Source organism: Vipera berus (genome assembly GCF_964194415.1).
Source record: "Vipera berus genome assembly, chromosome: Z".
In the NCBI taxonomy this organism is placed as follows: domain Eukaryota; kingdom Metazoa; phylum Chordata; class Lepidosauria; order Squamata; family Viperidae; genus Vipera; species Vipera berus.
In genome coordinates this window covers 22,402,713-22,422,817 of record NC_138205.1, presented here as the reverse complement: position 1 = coordinate 22,422,817, position 20,105 = coordinate 22,402,713, and the positions used below count along the sequence as shown (strand labels likewise).

The following is a 20,105-nucleotide window of genomic DNA, read 5'->3' as shown; positions in this document are numbered from 1 at the left end:
GGGCTGCAGGCAATGATATAGTTTGTCATTTTAAGGCTCTGGACTTCACCCTCCTTCCCATTTCAGATTATGATGCTCATCCTTCAAGGTGGAGCTTCTGGATTTCTCAACAACATTCTGGTCCTACAGTATCACATGAAGCTAAGCTAGAGCTTCCCACAGTTTGATTCAGTTCTTTCTCTTTGCTTCTTTCAGGCCGATCTCATCAACAGTCCTTACACCAAAGTCTGTAGGAGGCATGATCCAGGACCTTCAGGAAGACATCAAATGTTCCATCTGTTTGGAGTCCTTCATTAATCCTGTCTCCATAGATTGTGGGCATAATTTCTGTCAAGAGTGTCTGTTTATCCACTTGAATAATTCTCCACAGTCTGAGTACAATTGCCCTGAATGCCGCCATCTCTGCCGCCCTGAATGCATGAAACCAGATGCACGGCTGAAAAGTTTGGTGGAAAAAATTTCACAGTTTCCTCACCTGGAAGAAGTCAACAAGGTGAGATTGCATCTAGGTAGAACTAAGAAGATTTTACTTCATTGTATGCCAGGTGCAAGAAATCACAAACCAGGATAGAGTTCAAAAACACTACAAGTTTATTTCAAGCTATCTAGATACAAGTATCTGGTCTACTAATGGTAAAGACAAATTGGTTCCAGATAAGAGTTAATGGACTTTAAGGGGAGACTTAGGTCTCTTACAGGGTGTGGTGGCTCCAAACTGATGCTGCATTTGACCCCTCCCTTGGCTCAACCTGGTCATTCCTACATTGCAGATAGATGGATGGATGGATGGATGGATGGATGGATGGATAGATAGATAGATAGATGATAGATAGATAGATAGATAGATAGATAGATAGATAGACAGACAGACAGACAGACAGACAGACAGATTTGAAGTTGTTTCAATAAGCAGATGAATACATAAAAAAGCAATCTTGCAGATGACCAGATTCAGAGCCACACAGGATCATAAAGGTGACAACCACAACTCTGAGCTACATCTGTAAGACAAGGTGCAACCAGTTCAGCTCCCAAAGTTGGGTGGACACCCAAGTATAACAGGAATCATTCATCATAGCCCAGGGCTGCCACATTTTGTATTAGTGTTAGCTTCCAAATGCTTTACAGGTGCAATGAAATGTAGATCATGTTATAGTTATCCAGGCAAGAGATGACATGGATGAATGGGAGCAAGACTTCCAACCCAAGAATGGCTGAATTAGTGTACCAGATATTCAAAAGTCCACCTGTCTGCAGCTGTCACCTATCTAAAGAAGAGTTATAAGTCAAGAAGGATCCCATGTTGTGGGCCACTTTGAACAAGGGAATACAACTCTCTACAGAATTACTGGATTAGCACTTCCATTATTTGGTGTAGGGTTATGATATTATTACTGTTGATACCTGACTATGCTGGTGGATGACATTTCCAATGGTTTCACATAGATGTCAAAATCATCTGGGTCATTCCACAAAATAGAAGTTTCTGAGCAAAGTTGTCATCTCTCTTGATGGGAACCATTCCTTAGGAAGAGAAAGAACCATTGAAAGACAATATGTCAATAAAAACTGTCTTCATTTCACACTCCAAGTTATATAGTCCTCTTCCCAAAAAGCTCACAAACAGCATGTTCTCTACCACTTGTGTCAATCTGGCATCACAAATGAGCTGCCCTAGTTTCTTCTATCTTGGCTCTTTTGACTTTGACTGAGTAGCCATGAAAGTTGTATACGACTTGTTTTGAGCTAGTTGTCTTCCTTTTCAGAAAATATCAACAGCTTCAATGATATTGGGGCAGCCAGTTCAGCTGGTAGGTTTGGATGAAAATGGGGAACTTTACTTGGATGCGGAGGCCCTGAGTAGCTGCTTAGAGCAGGAAGAGGTGAAAGATACTCCTGTCTGCTTAATTTCCATCATTGGGGAACAGCGACAGGGTAAATCCTTCTTGCTCAACTTCCTCCTTCGGAGATTTAAAAATCTGGTAAGTTTGAGCATATTTATTTTCTTAGTGTTTTAAAATGATTTGGATTAGATGATACTTCTCCTATCATCTTACAGTGTTCTGTTGATTTTATTCAAGAAATCAAGCATGCAAAATGAGTTTATGTGCATTGCATTTTGCACATTTTTTCCAACTTTCTAAAGAATATGAGAAGAAGGAGAAATAAATAAGGCATACTACTTTCCTTGTCTGAAAAAGCAAATGTAACAGCTTAATAAAGGAATATAATCACTGAAGGTAGCCTAGTATTTCATCTCTCATGGTATCTCACTGGTGGAGTACAAATGCCTCTCAAGGAGTTTCTAAACTCCCAGGAGATTTATACCATAAATAAATGGCAAAAATAATTAATGAATAAATAGTAAAAAAGTAAAAGTAAAATACCGTAATAACATGCATTTCACCAAAAAGCAAACTGATGAATTTTGCAGAAATAAGGAGAAAACTAGAGAAAGTTGCTTGCCCAAGTATTTTTTTGATATATTGGAAAATGTATGTTATTTGACTAACCATGCTATTGCAGCAGCTACATGTTTCCTGTCTCATTTATTTCTTCCTTGCTGGCAGGCTGTTGCAGATGACTCTTGGATGGGTCACGAAGATGAGCCATTGACAGGTTTTGAATGGCATCCAGGAACTAAGAGCATCACAAAAGGGATATGGATATGGAATCAGCCATTTTTGGTCCCTGGTGAAAATGGAAAGGTAACAGTTTGAGAGTTCAATCCAATTCCCCTCTTCTTTCTGCCTTTTGTCTTCTTTGTAGCCCCTGTGCCAGATTTTTCAACAATTTTTTGAATTTATTGCATTTCACACCTCCTACACATCACAACAGTCCCCAAACTAGAGTTCATTAATGCTACCCAGAAGGTTGATAGTATGATAGAAAACATAGATCTTGCCAGTGCTTTTTTTGTAAAAGAAAAAGGTGCCGGAACTCACACACGTCATACAACTTGCCTTGCCTACCCTACAAGGTTCTATCCAAAAAAGGTGCCGGAACTCCGTTCTGAGCGTTCTATGAGAAAAAAAGCCCTGGATCTTGCCATAAACAATGTTGCTTGGCCAAGCTGGAGGTTGATCTAATTGAGTTGTCTGAATGATTGATTGATTGATTGATTGATTGATTGATTGATTGCCATCAAGTCAATGTTGACTTGTCTTGGCAACCAAATAGATACTTGTCTTCAAAATGATCTGTCCCTAACCTGGTGCTTCATATATTCCAATGTGCTCCTATCATTGCTGTAATTATATCTATCCACCTTGCTGTTGAGTGTCCTCTTCTCTTTCCTTCCACTTTTCCCATCATTAAAGACTTCTGTAGAAGGCTAGTGGTTCATATAATGTGTACAAAGTCGTATCTGGTCATTTGTGCTTCAAATGAGAACACTGGGTTATTTTGTGTTATGTTCCATTTGTTTTCTTGGTGGTCCATGGTACTTTCAGGAGTTTCCTCCAGCACCAAATTTCAAAAGCATAATGGAGAACTAGGATACTAAACAGCATGCTGAGGCTTGTATTTAAAAAAAAATCTGTTCAGCACAGGAAATGTAGATTTTAAAAGGCAGCAGATTTACCAATTATGCAGAATGTGTGCTTGCCACAATGTGGGGAGAGAGAAGAGTGTTTTGAAAGTAGAAACTTGCTTTTTTACAACCACATGTAATAGCTGCTATACTCAGCTATGTTTTGTGTGATTCTTGCCACTTCCTAACTATTTTCCTTTCTTGCCTTATTTTGGCCGCATCTCTTATCAAACCTAGATGAATCAATGGACCAGGTGCTGGCTCGACCCTACTAGCCTATCTTTTCCATTATAAAGTGATTAATTTCCTGTATTTCGGTCATGATGATATGGACTGTTTTCAGTAGTTTTATCTCTGTGGTTTTTATTCTGTTTATCATCATTTTGATTTTTTAAAATATCAAGAATGCTGGGAACTGTAGTTCAACCAGGACAGAAATCTAAAAGATTTACCATCTCTGCTAAGAGAATTTAATATACTTTAGAAATGAATTCTGTGGCTACGTACACAAAACATTCCTAAAATGATTATTGAATAATCCACATTGCACAATTTATTGAATCAGAAACTAGATGAAAAGGATGAATTCACACTATATGTATCCACTTATTTCTCTTCTCCATTCCATCTCCAGGTAGCTTTGTTCTTGATTGACACCGAAGGCTCAATGGATATAGAGAGAAGCAAGGACAATGGTGTTAAGTTTTCAGCTTTCTCTATGCTGCTTAGCTCCTATCAGGTGGAGTTCTAGAAATCAAATCACCTTTTCCCCTCTAGACTGTAACAATAACATACTTACCCCATTTTTGTTGTGTTTCTTAATTGTCTTTTAGATTCTCAATTTATCTCACAGACTGAAGGACCCAGACCTGGAATACATGGAAGTGAGTTGGGCTCTAAATATTAAAAGTGTGGTCCTTGTCCCAGGGAGACAATGCAACATTACCGGGCAGAGGTGATATAAAAAGAAAGTTCTCTCAAAATAGTTAAAAGAAGGGGGCATAAACTAAAGCCCAGACTTCTGGTGTCCTTTGGTTCCTTTAATTCAGGCAACCAAACTGGAAAGGTCCTAGACTATTTTACCTGGTTACCTTGACTAAGAAGCAAGAATCTGCCAGCTGTAGTACTCAAACAGTCCAAATCAGTTTCAGTATACTACAAGCAGAGAATCAATGCCTTGCAAGAGACTCCATAAGTAGTAAGGTTATGCAGTACTTCGGATCCATTTACAGAAGATGCTGAGGAGAATGGAAAAAAAGTAAATGTAATAACCTTTAAAGCACCTGTATCTTTTTCCAGGATATTTGGCAGCTACAGAAAAGCCAAGTTAAAGTAAGAAAATATGTAGCTGTTTTAAGAGTTTTGATAGGTGTTATGATCATACTCCAAAGCATCTTTTCCAAATTGTCTCCAAAGTATTGCCAAATCTCATTCTGGTGTAAATATTAACAGGAATGTCAAATGATCAAGTCAGATTGCAAGAAAATCCATTTCAGTTGGATGATTAAGCATATTGACACGCCAGGGCAAACTGATCTCAAGAAGCTATCAGTATTGACTTGCCCTTTCACCTACATTTTCTCCCTGCTCATAGCTTGACAAAAAAACAGGGTAGAGATTGTGGAATGTAATGCAAATGTGGGAGGGAAGGTATCTAAGCAACCAAGTTGTCTTTGAGAGCCTGCAAGAATATCAAGGTCACTAACGCAGGTGCTCAATGGAGAAGTGGACTGAAGAAATATTATTGTTGGACTATGTGAACACCCAGTAGGTAGGGGCGAGGGAATATATTGTTTAACTAAGCAAGCTTTCTGTGGGAAAACCAGACATGGTTTTGCTTCTTCTGTGCCAATGTAAATTTTCAGTAAAGTATTATACTCTTGGTAAAATCATGTCCCAGGAGTTTCTTTTTCTGAAAATGCCAACTGGACAGTTGACAACAGATTGATTAATCTTTGTCCCAATAGAAAACATGGATACCTAATAGTTATCAGATCCCTATTACTGCTGTACCGGTGTGTGTATATGTGACCTACTATCTTTTCCATTTCCTAAAATCTACAATGAAGATATCAAAAGAAATAGTTCAGGAAAACCAGTAAGGAAATTTTCAATTTTACATGGTTGACTCAGCCATGAATGCAAACACTGAACAAAGGCTAGATCCCCACATCATGTTGGTTTTAGATACCAAATTAATCCATTGTCTGAATCTGCACATTCATTGGATCATTAGCTTATCTCTGATGCTTGGTTCATGCAATTCACTATGCCATAAGAAACACTCTAATTTTACAAGTAATTAAATTTGGCATGTTGTACAAATGCAGCTAAAAATTATTTAATTGATCTGAATAAATTGATTGTCTCAATAGCATTAAAAATATTAAATGGAAAACTAGCAATGCTTTGTCTTTCTATAAAAGCGATAGGTTAAGTAGTTTAAAGTGACTATTACATTTTAAATGGGGTGGGGGAGAGATATAACCCCCACCAGTTTACATACAGTACTGTACTTAAGTCTACTGTCCTGAATTCTCTGGAATCGGTCAGGATATAAATGTGACATAAGATAAATTTGTAAATTTAAGTAGGCATTATTCTTGTCTTACCATAATAATAACACCATCAAACAACAAAATCTGCCTATCCCATGTCCTTGGGAAGGGTTCAATATTTGGATAAAAATGTCAAATCCAGTTTAAACATCTGGCTGAACCATTAAGATATCATTTCTAAAAATATAAATTTATGTGCAGGTTTATCTTTCCTGTCATCAGTCACCTAAGGTGGCCAACAGTAAAAACAATAACTCACAATCACAAAGTGAGAGAGGTGCTCACTTATTTCCTAAATCATGTTTTAGTTCTTTATTTCTGCTGCTGAGTGAACAAACAATAAGCTCAATGAAATTAAATCAGCTAGTTTCATAGTCACCCTCTTCTTTTATCCCACAGATGTTTTTGTACATAGCAAAGACTGTGGGCCATCAATTCAAGCTGAAGCCTGTTCAGGTAAGGAGCCCCATCTTTTCCCTTCTTTCTTTTTACATTCATGTTGTGTATATATATATATTTTTCCTCTTCCACTGTTACCATTCCCTCAGAATTGTTGCCCTTATACTTGGTCAAAGAGGCTCTTTGTTCCTGAATTCCTCTTCACAGCAAACGCCTCTTCCTCTCTGTTTTTTTTTCTGCCTGGTACTCGCATCTCTCTTTCCTTTTCTTTCACTGTGAATACTAATGAAACTTTTTCACCGACTGCTATTTATTCATCTCTATAATGCATCCATTTTTGATCTCCAGAAAGGACAATAATTTCTTTCTTTCTTTTTTTTTACAAAAAGTCCAAAATTAGAGCACCATATTCCCACCATATTCATAAAAAAGGGATTGGTTAAGTAGGATGGCTTATTTTTCCCAATTATACACACTTACTATGCTGTTGCTTTAAGAAAGTTTCTCTCTGCCTGGTTTGAATGCCAGAAGCTAACCAGGTAGTAAGAAAGTTCTTCAAAAAAAATGAGGGTTAGTGGGGTACCTTCATGCTCTTTCTCTTTAAAAAAATATTCAAAAGGTTACAGTACAAATTCAAAAAATAAAATTAAGTATGCTCTTCATGCTCTTTCTCATCCAAAGCACAAATAGACAATCTGCTGTGGTGTATGAGGTTTCAAGTTCCATCTTACAGAAATAAGAAACTCTGTTCAGGATTGTAATTTTTCCCAATAGGTATTGTAAGCCATTAAAAGTCCCAAAGTCATATCTACCCAAAATGAGAAAAAAAGGACACCAAGTCTTCGTACAGTTCCCTTTGGTGACAATACAGTATCATCAGCCCTACCTATTTTGATCTTTGTGAGCTGAAAAAGTGGAGGGAGAGTGTTATAAAGAAAAAGAACAACCGAATAGCAATATGAATGTAAGGGGAGGCACTGCTTTACTTTCACTATAATTATGATATGCTGGGGTAAATGGTTTTTTAAAAAAATGAAAACCAATCTTTAAAAGTAGGACTAGCCTCAAAGGGAGCTACAGTCCAAACTATACTTCTGCAGAGAACTCACATATGATTCTTTTCCTTATTCTCTCCTGTCCTCTACGAATGATAAGACAGCTTTGCTCTCCCTCAGCTTCATAGACTGGGAATAGAAGGAAGGATAAGTGAATAAGCTTGCAGAATAAGAAAGGATCTGATAAAGGAGGAATGCCCTTAGAAGATAGGACCCATCATCCAGGGCCTGAAAGTAAAATTTCTCTAATAGGGAAAGATTCTACTTCCAAATGATGTGAATCACTCTCCCTGTTTTAGCAGCGTTGATGGACGTGCCAAATGGCAGGAGAAGGTGGTGAGATTGAAAATATCTCCTGTGGCTCTTTGTAATGGTTGAATCAGCCCTGTAACTTTACTGCCATATGTACAATTTACTTTCTAACTCACCTTTACTACCATGCAGACTAGGTTTGTTGTTCCATGCATCCAGTGGACATGTAGTGGGACCACAATAGGAGGGAGAAAAGCCAAATGCAGAATCTTGCAGCTTCTCTTGTTGTTTTTTTTGTTGTTTTGTTTTTGTTGCAGCATCTTGATGTTTTGGTTCGTGACTGGTTCTACCCCGGCACCTATGGATTCCAGGGGGGACAAGGTTATCTCCAGGACACCATCCAGGTAAACCTGTTGTAGAAATTATACAAAGATATCATGAGTTGATAATGAAGAGATTCCGTAGGAATCCATCTCCCCTCTAAAGCAGAGAAACAGAGTGTTACAATATTTCATCTTCTCCCTTCTATGTGTCCATTTAACCTCAGAAGCTGGAGGGTCAACCCAACCGGCATCCACAAGCCCTGCAAACATTCAAAAGTACCGACACTTCTTGTTACCTGATGCCCTTCCCTGGCAAGACATTGGTGATGGGAAATGAAGGCACCATAGCAGGCAAGAACCTCTTTCTTTCCATTACACCTTCTTCATGTTCCTCCCACAAGTCTATACATCCAGTATTTATATGAACTGTAGAAAAGAATAAACACAATTACTTCATTCCATTGCAAGGAGGAACATCAATTCCATAAATCCTTTCTGATTAGTGTTGGAGTTTAACAATAATTAGATCAATTCATTCTACAGTTTGAAATGGAACTATGAATCTTTGTTTTCTTAATTGGAGCTGAGATGGGGGAACCAAACCAGGAAATGGGTTTTTTCCCCTCTTATTATGGTTTAAAAATTGCTCTGTATTCAAAAGGCAATGAAAAATAACTGTAGTGAAGCCAACAAGCTTATCCACTGTCCCGGTGTATTTTTTAATGAAATAATTTTTTATCCTACAAATAATTTTTGTGACCAAAATTCACCAAAATCTTCTCATTGTCCTATTTTATCTGTCTGGCTGATAGCAACATATGCCTTTTCTTCCACATCCCTTCCTTAGTCCTACTCACTACTGATAGAATTGACTTTGTAAGCCCTTCCTTTGCTGCATTAATTTCCGCCAAATCTATATGTTTACTTAAACGTTCACAAAGCTTAAGTCTTGAAGATGCAAATAATATTCTAAAATCAATTTTATTTCTCCCACCACCAGAACCCACTCACACTGCATATAGACAAACATAATGACTGTTTTTAGGTAGGATTGTTTCCTTTTAAGGCCAAATACAACACTCTTTTGCATTCTGGAGTTTTGGACTAAATCAGGTTGCATTCAGATATTTTCAACTATGATCTCCAGAAAGGATATATAAAAAAATGAGTGTGTTTGCCAAAACAGTTGAATTGTTTCTTGCAGGTATGGATGAGGATTTTAGAGAATGCCTGAAGGATTATGGGAATCATGTTGCCAGATCAGCTGGAATGCATGTACAGAGAAATCAGAAGAGCAAACCTCTCACCGGGACAGAACTTGCTAATAAGATAAAGGTGAAAGTTATGGGAATCAAATGACATAACCTACGACTTTGAATTTGTGTTTGGCATAGAGAGATTTCTATTACATCCAAAAGAGATCAGTCTCTTGAGCTATTTCTCAATGTCAGGAACTTTAAGATGTGTGGACTTCAAGTCCCAGAATTCCCTAATTCCTTAACTACTATCTACGAAACATCAATGTCTTCTTACACTATCTATTCTGACTGACTTCCCCTCTCTCTGAGATTTCTAGTTTTTCTTCTGTGTTGTCACTTTTAAAAGCCAGCAGATGGAGCAGTTTCACTTTCCTAAGTTGTTCTTCTCCTTGCTGTGCTTCTGTACATTTGTTCTCAGAATTGTCCACTCTTTCCAAAGGAAAAAACCACTTCTCTTTTTGCTGCTGATGGTGGCATAGCTGTAAAAACATATATCTCCTCTCCTCCCTCTCACACCTGTGTCAAGGTTGCTGCTTTATTGGCAACTCTGCTATGCTGGTGCTGGAGTAAATGAGAGGGAAATGAAAGTGAATGAGAAGGAAATGAAAGAGACCTGGAGTTCTCTCAAGCAGCCAATCTTTGTGAGATACCTTATTCTGGATAGGTGAAAAATGGTTGTATGAGGAAGGACCCTGGAATCTGCAGTTTGGACTTAAAATTGTATGTTTAAATTGACAAACAAACAGGAAATGTTCAGCACTCCTGTTCAAAACATGATTTCATAGAAACTCAGAGTTAAAATCCCTGCTCAGTTTAAAAAATCCATTTAAAAACATCCAGAGAAATGATTGTTGAAGTACCACTTGAATACATTAAGCAAAGGGTAATTTAATTCCACTGTTACTTGGCACTGTTTGTAGCCAGTGGACATACCTACCACATCAAGTTGGTAGTTCTGAATCTCATGGTGAGTGTTAGTGCCCATAGTTTTTTGTGTGGCTTGGTTTGAGCCTTGTTACTACCAACTCAGAGGAAAGGAACATGGTTGCCTCCCTTCTTTCATCCAGTTGTTAATGGGAGGAATCGCATGATATGCTTTGGCTTGACATGGCACACTGATGCAATTGATGTTCCCTCATAGTTTGTCCAAAATTAACGCAAGCCTAATGAGATCTAGAATATGATAACACCCTGCCCCTCCCACCTTGGCACATTTGTGAATATTTAAGTTTAAGTTTATTAACTTAAACTTAACTTATTTAGTGAGTTGATATATGTATTCCTTGCATGTGTATGTGTGTGTGCATGTGTGTGTATTAAAAAAAAATCCTCACCTTATACTCACTCTTGGGTCTTCTACCAGGGGCTTTATGAGTAAGATCTTAGTTGTTCCTAGCATTGTACATAATTGGACAGAGAGCTATGTTGGAGCCACTCTCTCAGCTTAGGAGTCACAACCCTATATACTGTTATTACTGCAACATGTGCTTTGGCCTTTACTTTTCACATTCTCTCTAGTACCTTCTTCAGGCCCTCATCCTTATCTACTATCACAATACTAGTAATAGTACTACCTACTTGTGGTAATACATAATTTTATTAAAGATTTCTATATATCTAAAACATAAACATGAAAACATAAAATGGAGTATTGAGAAAAAAGGAAAATGTACAAAGTACAATATAGGCAGAAAGAGGGGAAAAAACAAAAACACAATAAAAGAAATGACTTCTGATCTTCTTTACACCATATATAAAAAAACTTCTAACCCTGATTCCTAGTCTGAGCCTTTGGTCCATTTCAATGCCTTTATGCTTTTGATATTTTTATTATAATTGTTGTGTTAATCATTAACTGTTAAGTTCTAACCATCTCAGAAAAAGCATCATTTAATCCAAAATTCTATGTGAAAAGAGTGTGTCATATATTGGGGAAAATATTGTGCGTGTCTGTTTCTGTATTTTGATCTGTCAATATAAGTATCTGTGCAGGTGGGTTATAAGTTGATTGTCTACATGCTGTATTTGGAGTTATTGTGAATAGACATGTATGACAGCCTTTTGTTAATCTACTTTCACATGTTGAACCCTCCTTTTTTAAAATTTCTTTTAGGATTTGTCAGAACTCATGAAACAATATCACACTGGTTTTTCCTCACCCACAGAGGTACTGACTTTCCCATTTTCCTTCTCTATCCTTTTTTAAAAAGGAAATTTTCCCTCAGAGCAAACTCCATATTTGCAGACTGCATGAACAAATCCACCCTGTTTTCTGGGCAGCTATGTATAAATCATTTGCTTTCATCCTCTTCTGTTTCATTTTGTTTTAATCTTAGCTTAGCTTACAATTCTAATACTGCTTGATGGTTCCCAACAAGGAATTAATGGGGCCTGATAAACATAATGGGGCATGAAGAAGAAAACCAAAGAGATCTTGCTGAAGCTAAATTGGGATGGGCCTAGTTAGTGTTTGGATGGAAGAACATCCATTTGTTGAATTCTGTAGAGGTGGAAGATGGGAGGAGACTGTTTGATACTGGGTTCGTTGCTTCAATGACGAGACGAGTGAGTTCAGTAAAGATCATTGTTTATTTGGTAGCAGGAACTGAACTGAGAAAAAAGGGCTGCAAATGCAGCAATTTATACCCTGGCCTCTAAGCGGCGGCCAATAGGTTTAAAGCAACCTATTGCCACCCTAGAGGTAGCCAATGGCGGCGCTGGAGATGGGTTGTCTAAGGAGCTGGGAGCCATTAGCCAGCTTCCCTGCTTGAGCAACCTTCCAGCAATTAACCCACGTGATATTCCCTGAGCAAGACAAAGCCCAATACATTACAGAGATTATCATAAATAACTTGCTATATATGGCTTTGGAGAACCATAGCAAGAAATCCAATTTCTGATAGTTCCAGTGGAACAGCTTGCCTTCAGAAGTTGTGGATGCTTCATCACTGGAGATTTTTAAGAAGAGACTGAACAGCCATCTGTCTCAAATTTGTAGGGTCTTCTGCTTGAGCAGGGGGCTAGACTAGATCAGGGCTTTTCAACTGGTGGTACGCATACCATCTGTTGTACTTTGACACGTAGCAGGTGGTACGTGACTGCTAGCCAAGTGTAGCAAGGGAGAGGAATGAGCCAAAGCAACCCAAGCCTGAGGTAGAGAAGCCCCAGGACCAGCAGGGCTTCAGCTAGAGCCAGCAGGGCTCCAGCTGATTGGCACTTCTGGAAGTAGCTGGAGCTGGAGGTGAACTGAAGAAAAAGTGGGGAGGAAAGGAGAGGCTATAAAAGGAGGTGGTTTGAGTGGGAAAAGGAAAAAAAGACAACAGGGAAAGCTGTTAGCTGGCAGGGGAGGAAACAGGGACAGAGAAGAAGCAGCCATTGCTGGAAGAAAAGGTCCCTTGTTCGTTTTTCCAACCAGGAGAATGCAATCAGTGCTGATGAAATGAAAAGCCAGCATGTCGGAAAGGAGGTGGGTTTATTTAGTTCTGGATCAGCTGGCAGCTTGATTGGGTTACCATAAGGATTTTTATACAGTTTTTACAGCGTTTTGTAATTCAGAGGCTCCTTTGTGTGCTTTGGTTATTGGAATATTTTAGTCTGTATTTTAGGCTAGCAATGAGTCCAAAGTGTTGACTTTTGTAGGTTTAATCCCTTTAAACAAATGTGATTAGTTTTACCCCCTTATCTTGAGTCTGTATATGGCTTTTAGAAACTTTCTTTGAAGGTAAACAGGCTTAATTTAAAGCTAAAGCTTTTCACATTTGCCAGAGCCTTTCAGTCTCAGATTGCAACATTGTGACACATGACACCCCAGGCAGTTTAAAGAGAAAAAACAAAACAAAACAGAGTTTATGTGTTTCTTTTGTGAGCCTTTCTTGCTTTGTACTTGATTCCTGTGTCTTAAGGATACAGGGAAGGGACTGGGGGGAGGTGCATTCTTACTACACTGTGGAAGGAGAACTAAGAAGGGCTGACCAGCTAGCTCAGGGGTCTACAAACTTAGCAACTTTAAGACTCCCAGAATTCCTCATGATGGCTGAAGAATTCTGGGAGTTGAAGTTCACAAGTCTTAAAAGTGCCAATTTTCAAGACCCCTGAGCTAGCTGGTAGTGGTGCATATTAATAAACATGGATAAATTAATCATACATTTGTCAAAGGGAAAGCGATTCAGCAAAGGAACAGCCACCAAAGAAATTAGAACTGGTACTTTTTTCTACAGTTTGTAATAGTTTATTAGATTATAGAATAAAATACAAAACTACTAAAGCGAATAGAAGGACAGTGGGGAGGAAAAAGGGGGGGAAAGTGAGGGGAGAAGGGAAAAATAAGAGATTTCCTCTGTTGCAGTAGAAGGAAGCATTAACACTGAACCTCAACTTTTTACTTTTCCATAATATTATAAATTAGCCATTTCTATAACAAATGAATCTAATCAGTAAAACCCAATATCCCCCTCCCTTTTTTTTAGTCATCACGTTTTTGACACCTTGCTAAGCACTGGTGGTACTCAAATATTGTCACGTCCTAAAAGTGGTACAATCTGTGAAAAGATTAAATAATAATAATAATAATAATAATAATAATAATAATAATAATAATAATAATAATAATAATAATAATAATAATAAGCTGGAAGGGACCTTGGAGGTCATCTAGTCCAACCCCCTGCTAAGGCAGGAAACCCTATACCATTTCAGACAAATGGCTGTCCAGTCTCTTCTTAAAAACTTCCAGTGTTGGAGCATTCACCACTTCTGGAGCCAGGTTGTTCCACTGGTTAGTTGTCCTAACTGTCAGGAAGTTTCTCCTTAGTTCTAGGTTGCTTCTCTCCTTGACTAGTTTCCATCCATTGCTTCTTGTCCTGCTTTCAGGTGCTTTGGAGAATAGCTTGGCTCCATCTTCTTTGTGGCAGCCCCTGAGATATTGGAACACTGCTATCATGTCACCCCTCACCCTTCTCTTCATTAAACTACACATACCCAATTCCAGCAACCGTTCCCTATGTGTTTTAGCCTCCAGTCCCCCAATCATCTTTGTTGCTCTTCTCTGTACTCTTTCTAGAGTCTCAACATCTTTTTTACATCGTGGTGACCAAAACTGGATGCAGTATTCCAGGTGTGGCCTTACCAAGGCATTGTAAAGTGGTATTAGTACTTCACGTGATCTTGATTCTATCCCTCTGTTAATGCAGCCTAGCACTGTGTTGGCTTTTTTGGCAGCTGCAGCACACTGCTGGCTCATATTTAAGTGATTGTCCACTAGGACTCCGAGATCTCTCTCACAGTTACTACTATCGAGCAAGGTACTACCTATACTATACCTGTGCATTTGATTTTTCCTGCCTAAATTTAGAACCTTACTTTTTTCACTATTGAATTTCATTTTGTTAGATAGTGCCCAGTGTTTGAGTCTGTCCAGATCCTCCTGTATTTTAAGCCTATCTTCTGCAGTATTGGCTATTCCTGCCAGCTTGGTGTCATCTGCAAATTTGATGAATTCCCCATCTATCCCCTCATCCAAATAGTTGATGAAGATGTTGAAGAGCACTGGACTAGATGACCTACAAGGTCCTTTCCAGCTCTATTCTGATTGATTGGATTCTGCATTTGTAACCATTTCCATTAAAAAGTAGCAGATATAAAGGTAAATAGCTGACTTGGATGAACCTGATGCATACGTCCAACTTTATACTTCTTTCTTTATTACTTTCCTTGTCTCTTCTGGGATGTAAGGGAACTCAGTGAAAGATTAAAAAATTTTGTAGCCACATCTGCTAACCTTTCCTTTTTCCTTCTGCTCAGATGGCCTATACCTTCAACCAGAACAACAATAAAATGTTCCAGAAGAAATTTAAAAAGTTCATCGAAAAGCAGGTAGGAAGAGAGGAAGAGACCAGTTTTATTATAGTTTTTAATTTTTTTAAATGAGGATTTTGAAGAAGCAAATATTTGGAATGTGTTAGCGATGGAACAGATTTTTATAGTTTATTTAATTTAAATTGGCACATGGGGAAGGGCAAAGGTTTGACATTTGGTCAGAGTATGGTAGGCTAGAATCAGAAGTGTAATATAAACCAAAAGGCTATGCTTTGAAAGTTCAAGTACAGATAGTTCTTGATTTACAACTACTACTGGGACTGAAACTATGGTTGCTAAGTGATGTGGTCATTAGGTAAGTTATCACATGGACAGACCCAATTCTACAAATGATTTTTCCACAGTTGTTAAGTAAATCACCACAATTAAGTAAAGTTGTTAAGTGAATCATGTGGTCACTAAGCAAATTTTGCTTCCCCCATTGACTTTGTTGAAAACTAGCTAGGATACTGCAACTGTCATAAATGTGAGCTGGTTGCCGAGCACACAAATCATAATCACTTAACTTCAAGGATAAATTGTTAATCACTTTTTTCAATCCTATTGTAACTCTAAACTGTCATTAAATGAATGATCATAAATTGACCACTACCTATAGTGGTGTTGGTCAGTATTTAAATGCAGAAAAAGTAAATAAAGTGATTTTTGTTTGACATTGTATGAGGATGGACTTAAGGCTGGGTGAAATGTGCTCCACAAATGAAAACTTTGAGGTAGATCAAGAGTAAAGCCTCTTGTGTTTTGCGAAATTTAGTAGATATTACACCAAAATTAGACCATTAGAGCAAATGAACAAAATTTGGTAGACAAACCATTGAGCCCTGGTTTCCTTCTCCACATCTGTCTCTATAACTTACCACCCTTTTGTCTTCAATCTTAGGATAAATTCTCACGCTCAATGTGGGCAAGCCTACGAGTGTCCCCAAATTCGATGACTAGGCGCTTAGAGGAGAAGCAAGAGAAGCTGCTCCAACAGTTCCAAGATTCATTTCAGGGTGACGAGCTGCATCGGACTGAATTTTTATCGTGTCTGGAGTCATACCTCAAGTGTGAAGCTAATGATTTCATGGAAGATTACATACGCCGTTTCAAATCCAGTGCGATCAAAGCTGGGGCAGCCATTGGGGTGGGTGCTGTGGGGTTAGCTGGTGGGGCTGTTGGAGCTAGTATAGCAGCAGCCTTGTTGGCAGGAGAAGCCATTGTGCTGGGCACTGGTGCTACTTTTGCGATTGGGACTGTGGCCGGGGCAGGCACGTTTGGACTTGTGGGAGGAGGAGTGGGAGCTAGTGTGGGGAGCCACTTAGGGAATGCTAAGAGCAACGAAGCCAAGAATGAGGCTAAAGGTGATAATGAGACTAAAGAAGAAGAAGAGGAGGAGGAGGAGGAGAATGTGTCAGATGAGAAGAGTCTTATTAGCCGATTAGGTGCATCTTAAGAATTGGAGCCCCTACCTCCTTCACCAAAGAACAAATACCTGCTATAAAGACATAAATCCCAAGAGTCTAGTCTCATGTTCACTCCTTTGTCCCAAGAACTATGAAGAATTATTCTGGGATAGCTATAAAATAGCATAGTTCCAGCACAAAGATTTGGACTTGCTATTGACAATAAAAGACAAAGGCAAATGCTTCATTCAGTGGCAATTAAAAGAATAATTATTTCTTCTGTAGCTTTCCCTCCCATTTGGGGGAAAGGAGGCAGACCCCAATGAATTACCACTCTTTTCCCCTTCTCTAGCATCTATTTTCAGATATAGAATAAAGGAAAAGTGAAAAATATATCCATAGCATTAGCTGTATTCATGGAGCTACTTAATGATACCCATTCTACAATAGTCTGCTTTGGTTCAAAATATAAAAGAGTTTAAAGTGGGCCTTGTCATCTAAAAATTTGTCACAGGGTCCTTCACTCTTTGTAGATAGACTGTAACACCTCCCAGATGGAGCTGCATCAAGTTGTAGTAGCAGGTGCAGTTAAAGGTGCAGTTTATGTTGTGTCTCAGTTACACCCCTTCCTGAATAGGGAGGCCCTTCACTTCATCATTTGTGCCCCCCACATCTCCTGTCTCGATTATTGCAATGCCCACTACATGGGACAACCAGTGAAAATTATTCAGAATCTTCAGCTTTGTGAATTGCATTGGGTGTTTGTTTCCAGATCCAATTCAAGGTGCTGGTTATGACTTTTAAAATCCTACAAGGCCTATAAGGCCAGATTACCTGTGGAACTGGCTTTACCCCATTACAGTAACCTGCCCCACTTGGTCAGGCAGAGAAGGTGATGCTTCTGAACCCATTAGTTAAGTATTTTGACTGGTGGGCTCAAGGAAGAGAGCTTTCTCTGCCACTGCCCGCACTCTTTGGACATACACTGTCCAGAGTCCCTCTATGAGAGAGATGGGCTGTTTGCAAATATGATATATAAATAAATTCAAGGTTCTGATGGTCACCTTAAAGGCAACACCTGGCTCAGCAGGTGGCTGAGATCAAGTTAACTCTGCTGGTCCAGAGAGAACAGGGAGACAAGGCATGTTAAAGGTCCCTGTACTAAGAATGTCATGTCATGGATCCTAAGCCTTCTCAGTGGTAACAACCTCTTTTGCAAATACCTTTCCAATAAATTTTCTGGGAACTTTAAAGGTTTCTGGAAGGTATTTGGGAGAGGGATGAAATGCTGGGTTCTGAGAATCATAGGATGTTCTTTGTGGTTACATGTTTTTAAGTTGTACTGCTATAATAGATAGTTGATGATGATGGTGACTGATAATAGATAACAAACTAAACATTTTTACAATAACATAACATTAATGTTAATAGCTGCACATTTACCCAAAAACTCCTTGCTGAGCTTATGATATACTGCATCATATAACATTACCAGAATAATAAAAAAACTTCTAATGTTTTAATGTTGGTGTTTTATATTTATAAAGACTTGTTTTTGTATTTGTATTGATTTCATATACTTATTCTACACCATTCAGATCATTTTGCATTAAGATAGACAGCTATATAAATTTGTTTAATAAATAAATCCTAGGTCTCTGACTGGAATTGGAATTTCCAAGCAACACCAGTCAAATACATGATTCTGTTTGTTCTTTATATTGTGTTATAGGAAACAGGATGGGGAAATGAGTAGAGGGGCTTCATTTTTCCCAAAAAGGAAAGGAAATCCAATTTCTACCCACTTCTTCCTTTACTGGGTTCTGTTGCTTTAAACAAAGTTTCTCTCAGCTCGCCTGGATGTCAGAAGCAAACCAAGGTAGTTTGTTATAGCATAGTTTAATTGAGGTCCTTTCAAGCTCCTGATTATTCAAGGAGCAGGTCTTATAACAAGAATTTCTGTTCAGGATGACCATATTTTTCTTTCTAGGTGTGTTCAGTGTATTAAAAGCATCTCATTTCCTCCAAAAAAAATTGGTCTCACAGTCTCAGGTGTCATTATAATATTAGCATCCTAACCCAGTGTGATGTCTTGGATACTTCAGTAGAAGTAGAAAGAATTAAAAAGAATCATTCACAAGAATACAAAATAAGAGATGCTCTTTTGAAGAATGAGGAAAATTGCTTTGCAGATCCATGGATGCTCTGAAATTGGAGGATTGGGCAGCTATTTGTTTGGAGAGATGTGATGATTTCTGCCACTGTATGAGATCTTTTAGCTTGAACTAAAAGATCTCATACAACCCTACGATTCTTTAAATCTATTTTGTCCAGGATCTTCCAGTGTGAGGGCTGATCCTGCTTAAAAGCTTCACAGGAGGATGAATGCCAGTGTTCATTTTACCTAGTACAATAAGCCAGTAAATTACACAGAGTTGAGGAAAGTGGGGCTCAACATTTTAGTTCTGTGCCAAAATAAAAAGAGATAGTCTTGAGGCCCAAGTCCAAATCAAGCACCCCTGCTGAAATTCAACAAGCTCTTTTTATACCATAAAACCACATATAACCCAGAATTTCCTGATCTTTCATTATTTGTTTCTGATTTCTTAATGCCAATTTAGAGTAATATTCCATAATAAGCATGGTGTGTTGGGGGGGGGGGGTTGCACTTAATTACCTAAGCTCCCTTTTAACAGGCTGATGACAAACTTTTACCATTGGATCTTTTCCTGGACATTTTTAACCACAGCTAAGCTACATGTCATGTTACCTTTCCTTGTTCTAGTAATGGGCCTGTTGTGTAGCTGGTTCTTTGCAGGCAATAAGCGAGACGAAGGTTCCAAACAGTAACATGCTTTATTGGAGTCAAGCAGAACAGAACTGAAACAGTGGCTGCTGCGCAGCTACTTATATGGTTGGCCACTAGGCGGCAGCCAATAGGTTTAAAGGAACCCGTTCCTGCCCCAAATCTACCAATGATATTCCTGGAGACAACAAGTCTGGCTTTGCCTGCCATGACCTCTTTCAAAGCTTCTTGGAGCTAGAGAGTTTCCTTCACAAAAATTTTTTGTTGGAGCTCTCTACTCCTGAGTCCACAGACAAGACGTTCTCAAAGTCTTTCTTCCAAGTCCATGAATTGACAAAGATGCAACACTTGCCTCAATGCCGCGATGAACTTCGTGGCCATCTCGCCGGGTTGTTGTTCTCGCTGTTCGAAGGCATGCCTCCACGCTATCACCAACAGCTTCAGTTGAAAATGGTCACCGAGCCATTTTTTTCAGGTCTGCATAAGTAACGGACTCCAGCTGGGCTGGTGCGACCAAGTTCTCAGTGATGTCAAACGTTGCAGGCCCACACACAGAGTGGAGTGTTGCAGCCTTCAGACTATCTTTGGCAACTTGATTTGCCCGGAGGTAGCTCTCCACCCTCGAAATGTTGGACAACCATCTCTCTGGGTGCATGACATCG

General features: G+C 38.8%; 1 protein-coding gene across 7 annotated transcripts in view; it reads left to right on the top strand.

Moving 5' to 3' along the window:
- Window positions 1-18,585, top strand: part of LOC308677200 (RING finger protein 112-like) — a 27,931-nt gene extending 9,346 nt beyond the window's left edge. For 5 of the 7 annotated variants that reach the window (XM_081343405.1, XM_081343402.1, XM_081343406.1 and 2 more), the window contains 12 exons: window positions 196-493; window positions 1,767-1,982; window positions 2,571-2,708; window positions 4,167-4,271; window positions 4,366-4,416; window positions 6,490-6,546; window positions 8,114-8,200; window positions 8,344-8,470; window positions 9,324-9,454; window positions 11,492-11,545; window positions 15,178-15,249; window positions 16,133-18,340. In XM_081343405.1, coding sequence (XP_081199531.1) covers window positions 196-493; window positions 1,767-1,982; window positions 2,571-2,708; window positions 4,167-4,271; window positions 4,366-4,416; window positions 6,490-6,546; window positions 8,114-8,200; window positions 8,344-8,470; window positions 9,324-9,454; window positions 11,492-11,545; window positions 15,178-15,249; window positions 16,133-16,687 — 1,891 coding nt within the window. In that variant the 3' untranslated portion in view covers window positions 16,688-18,340. Of the gene's footprint in view, window positions 1-195; window positions 494-1,766; window positions 1,983-2,570; window positions 2,709-4,166; window positions 4,272-4,365; window positions 4,417-6,489; window positions 6,547-8,113; window positions 8,201-8,343; window positions 8,471-9,323; window positions 9,455-11,491; window positions 11,546-15,177; window positions 15,250-16,132; window positions 18,341-18,369 lie in introns of those variants that run through there. The other 2 variants (XM_081343408.1, XM_081343407.1) reach the window with 2 other exon arrangements.
- Window positions 18,586-20,105: the final 1,520 nt, after the last annotated feature.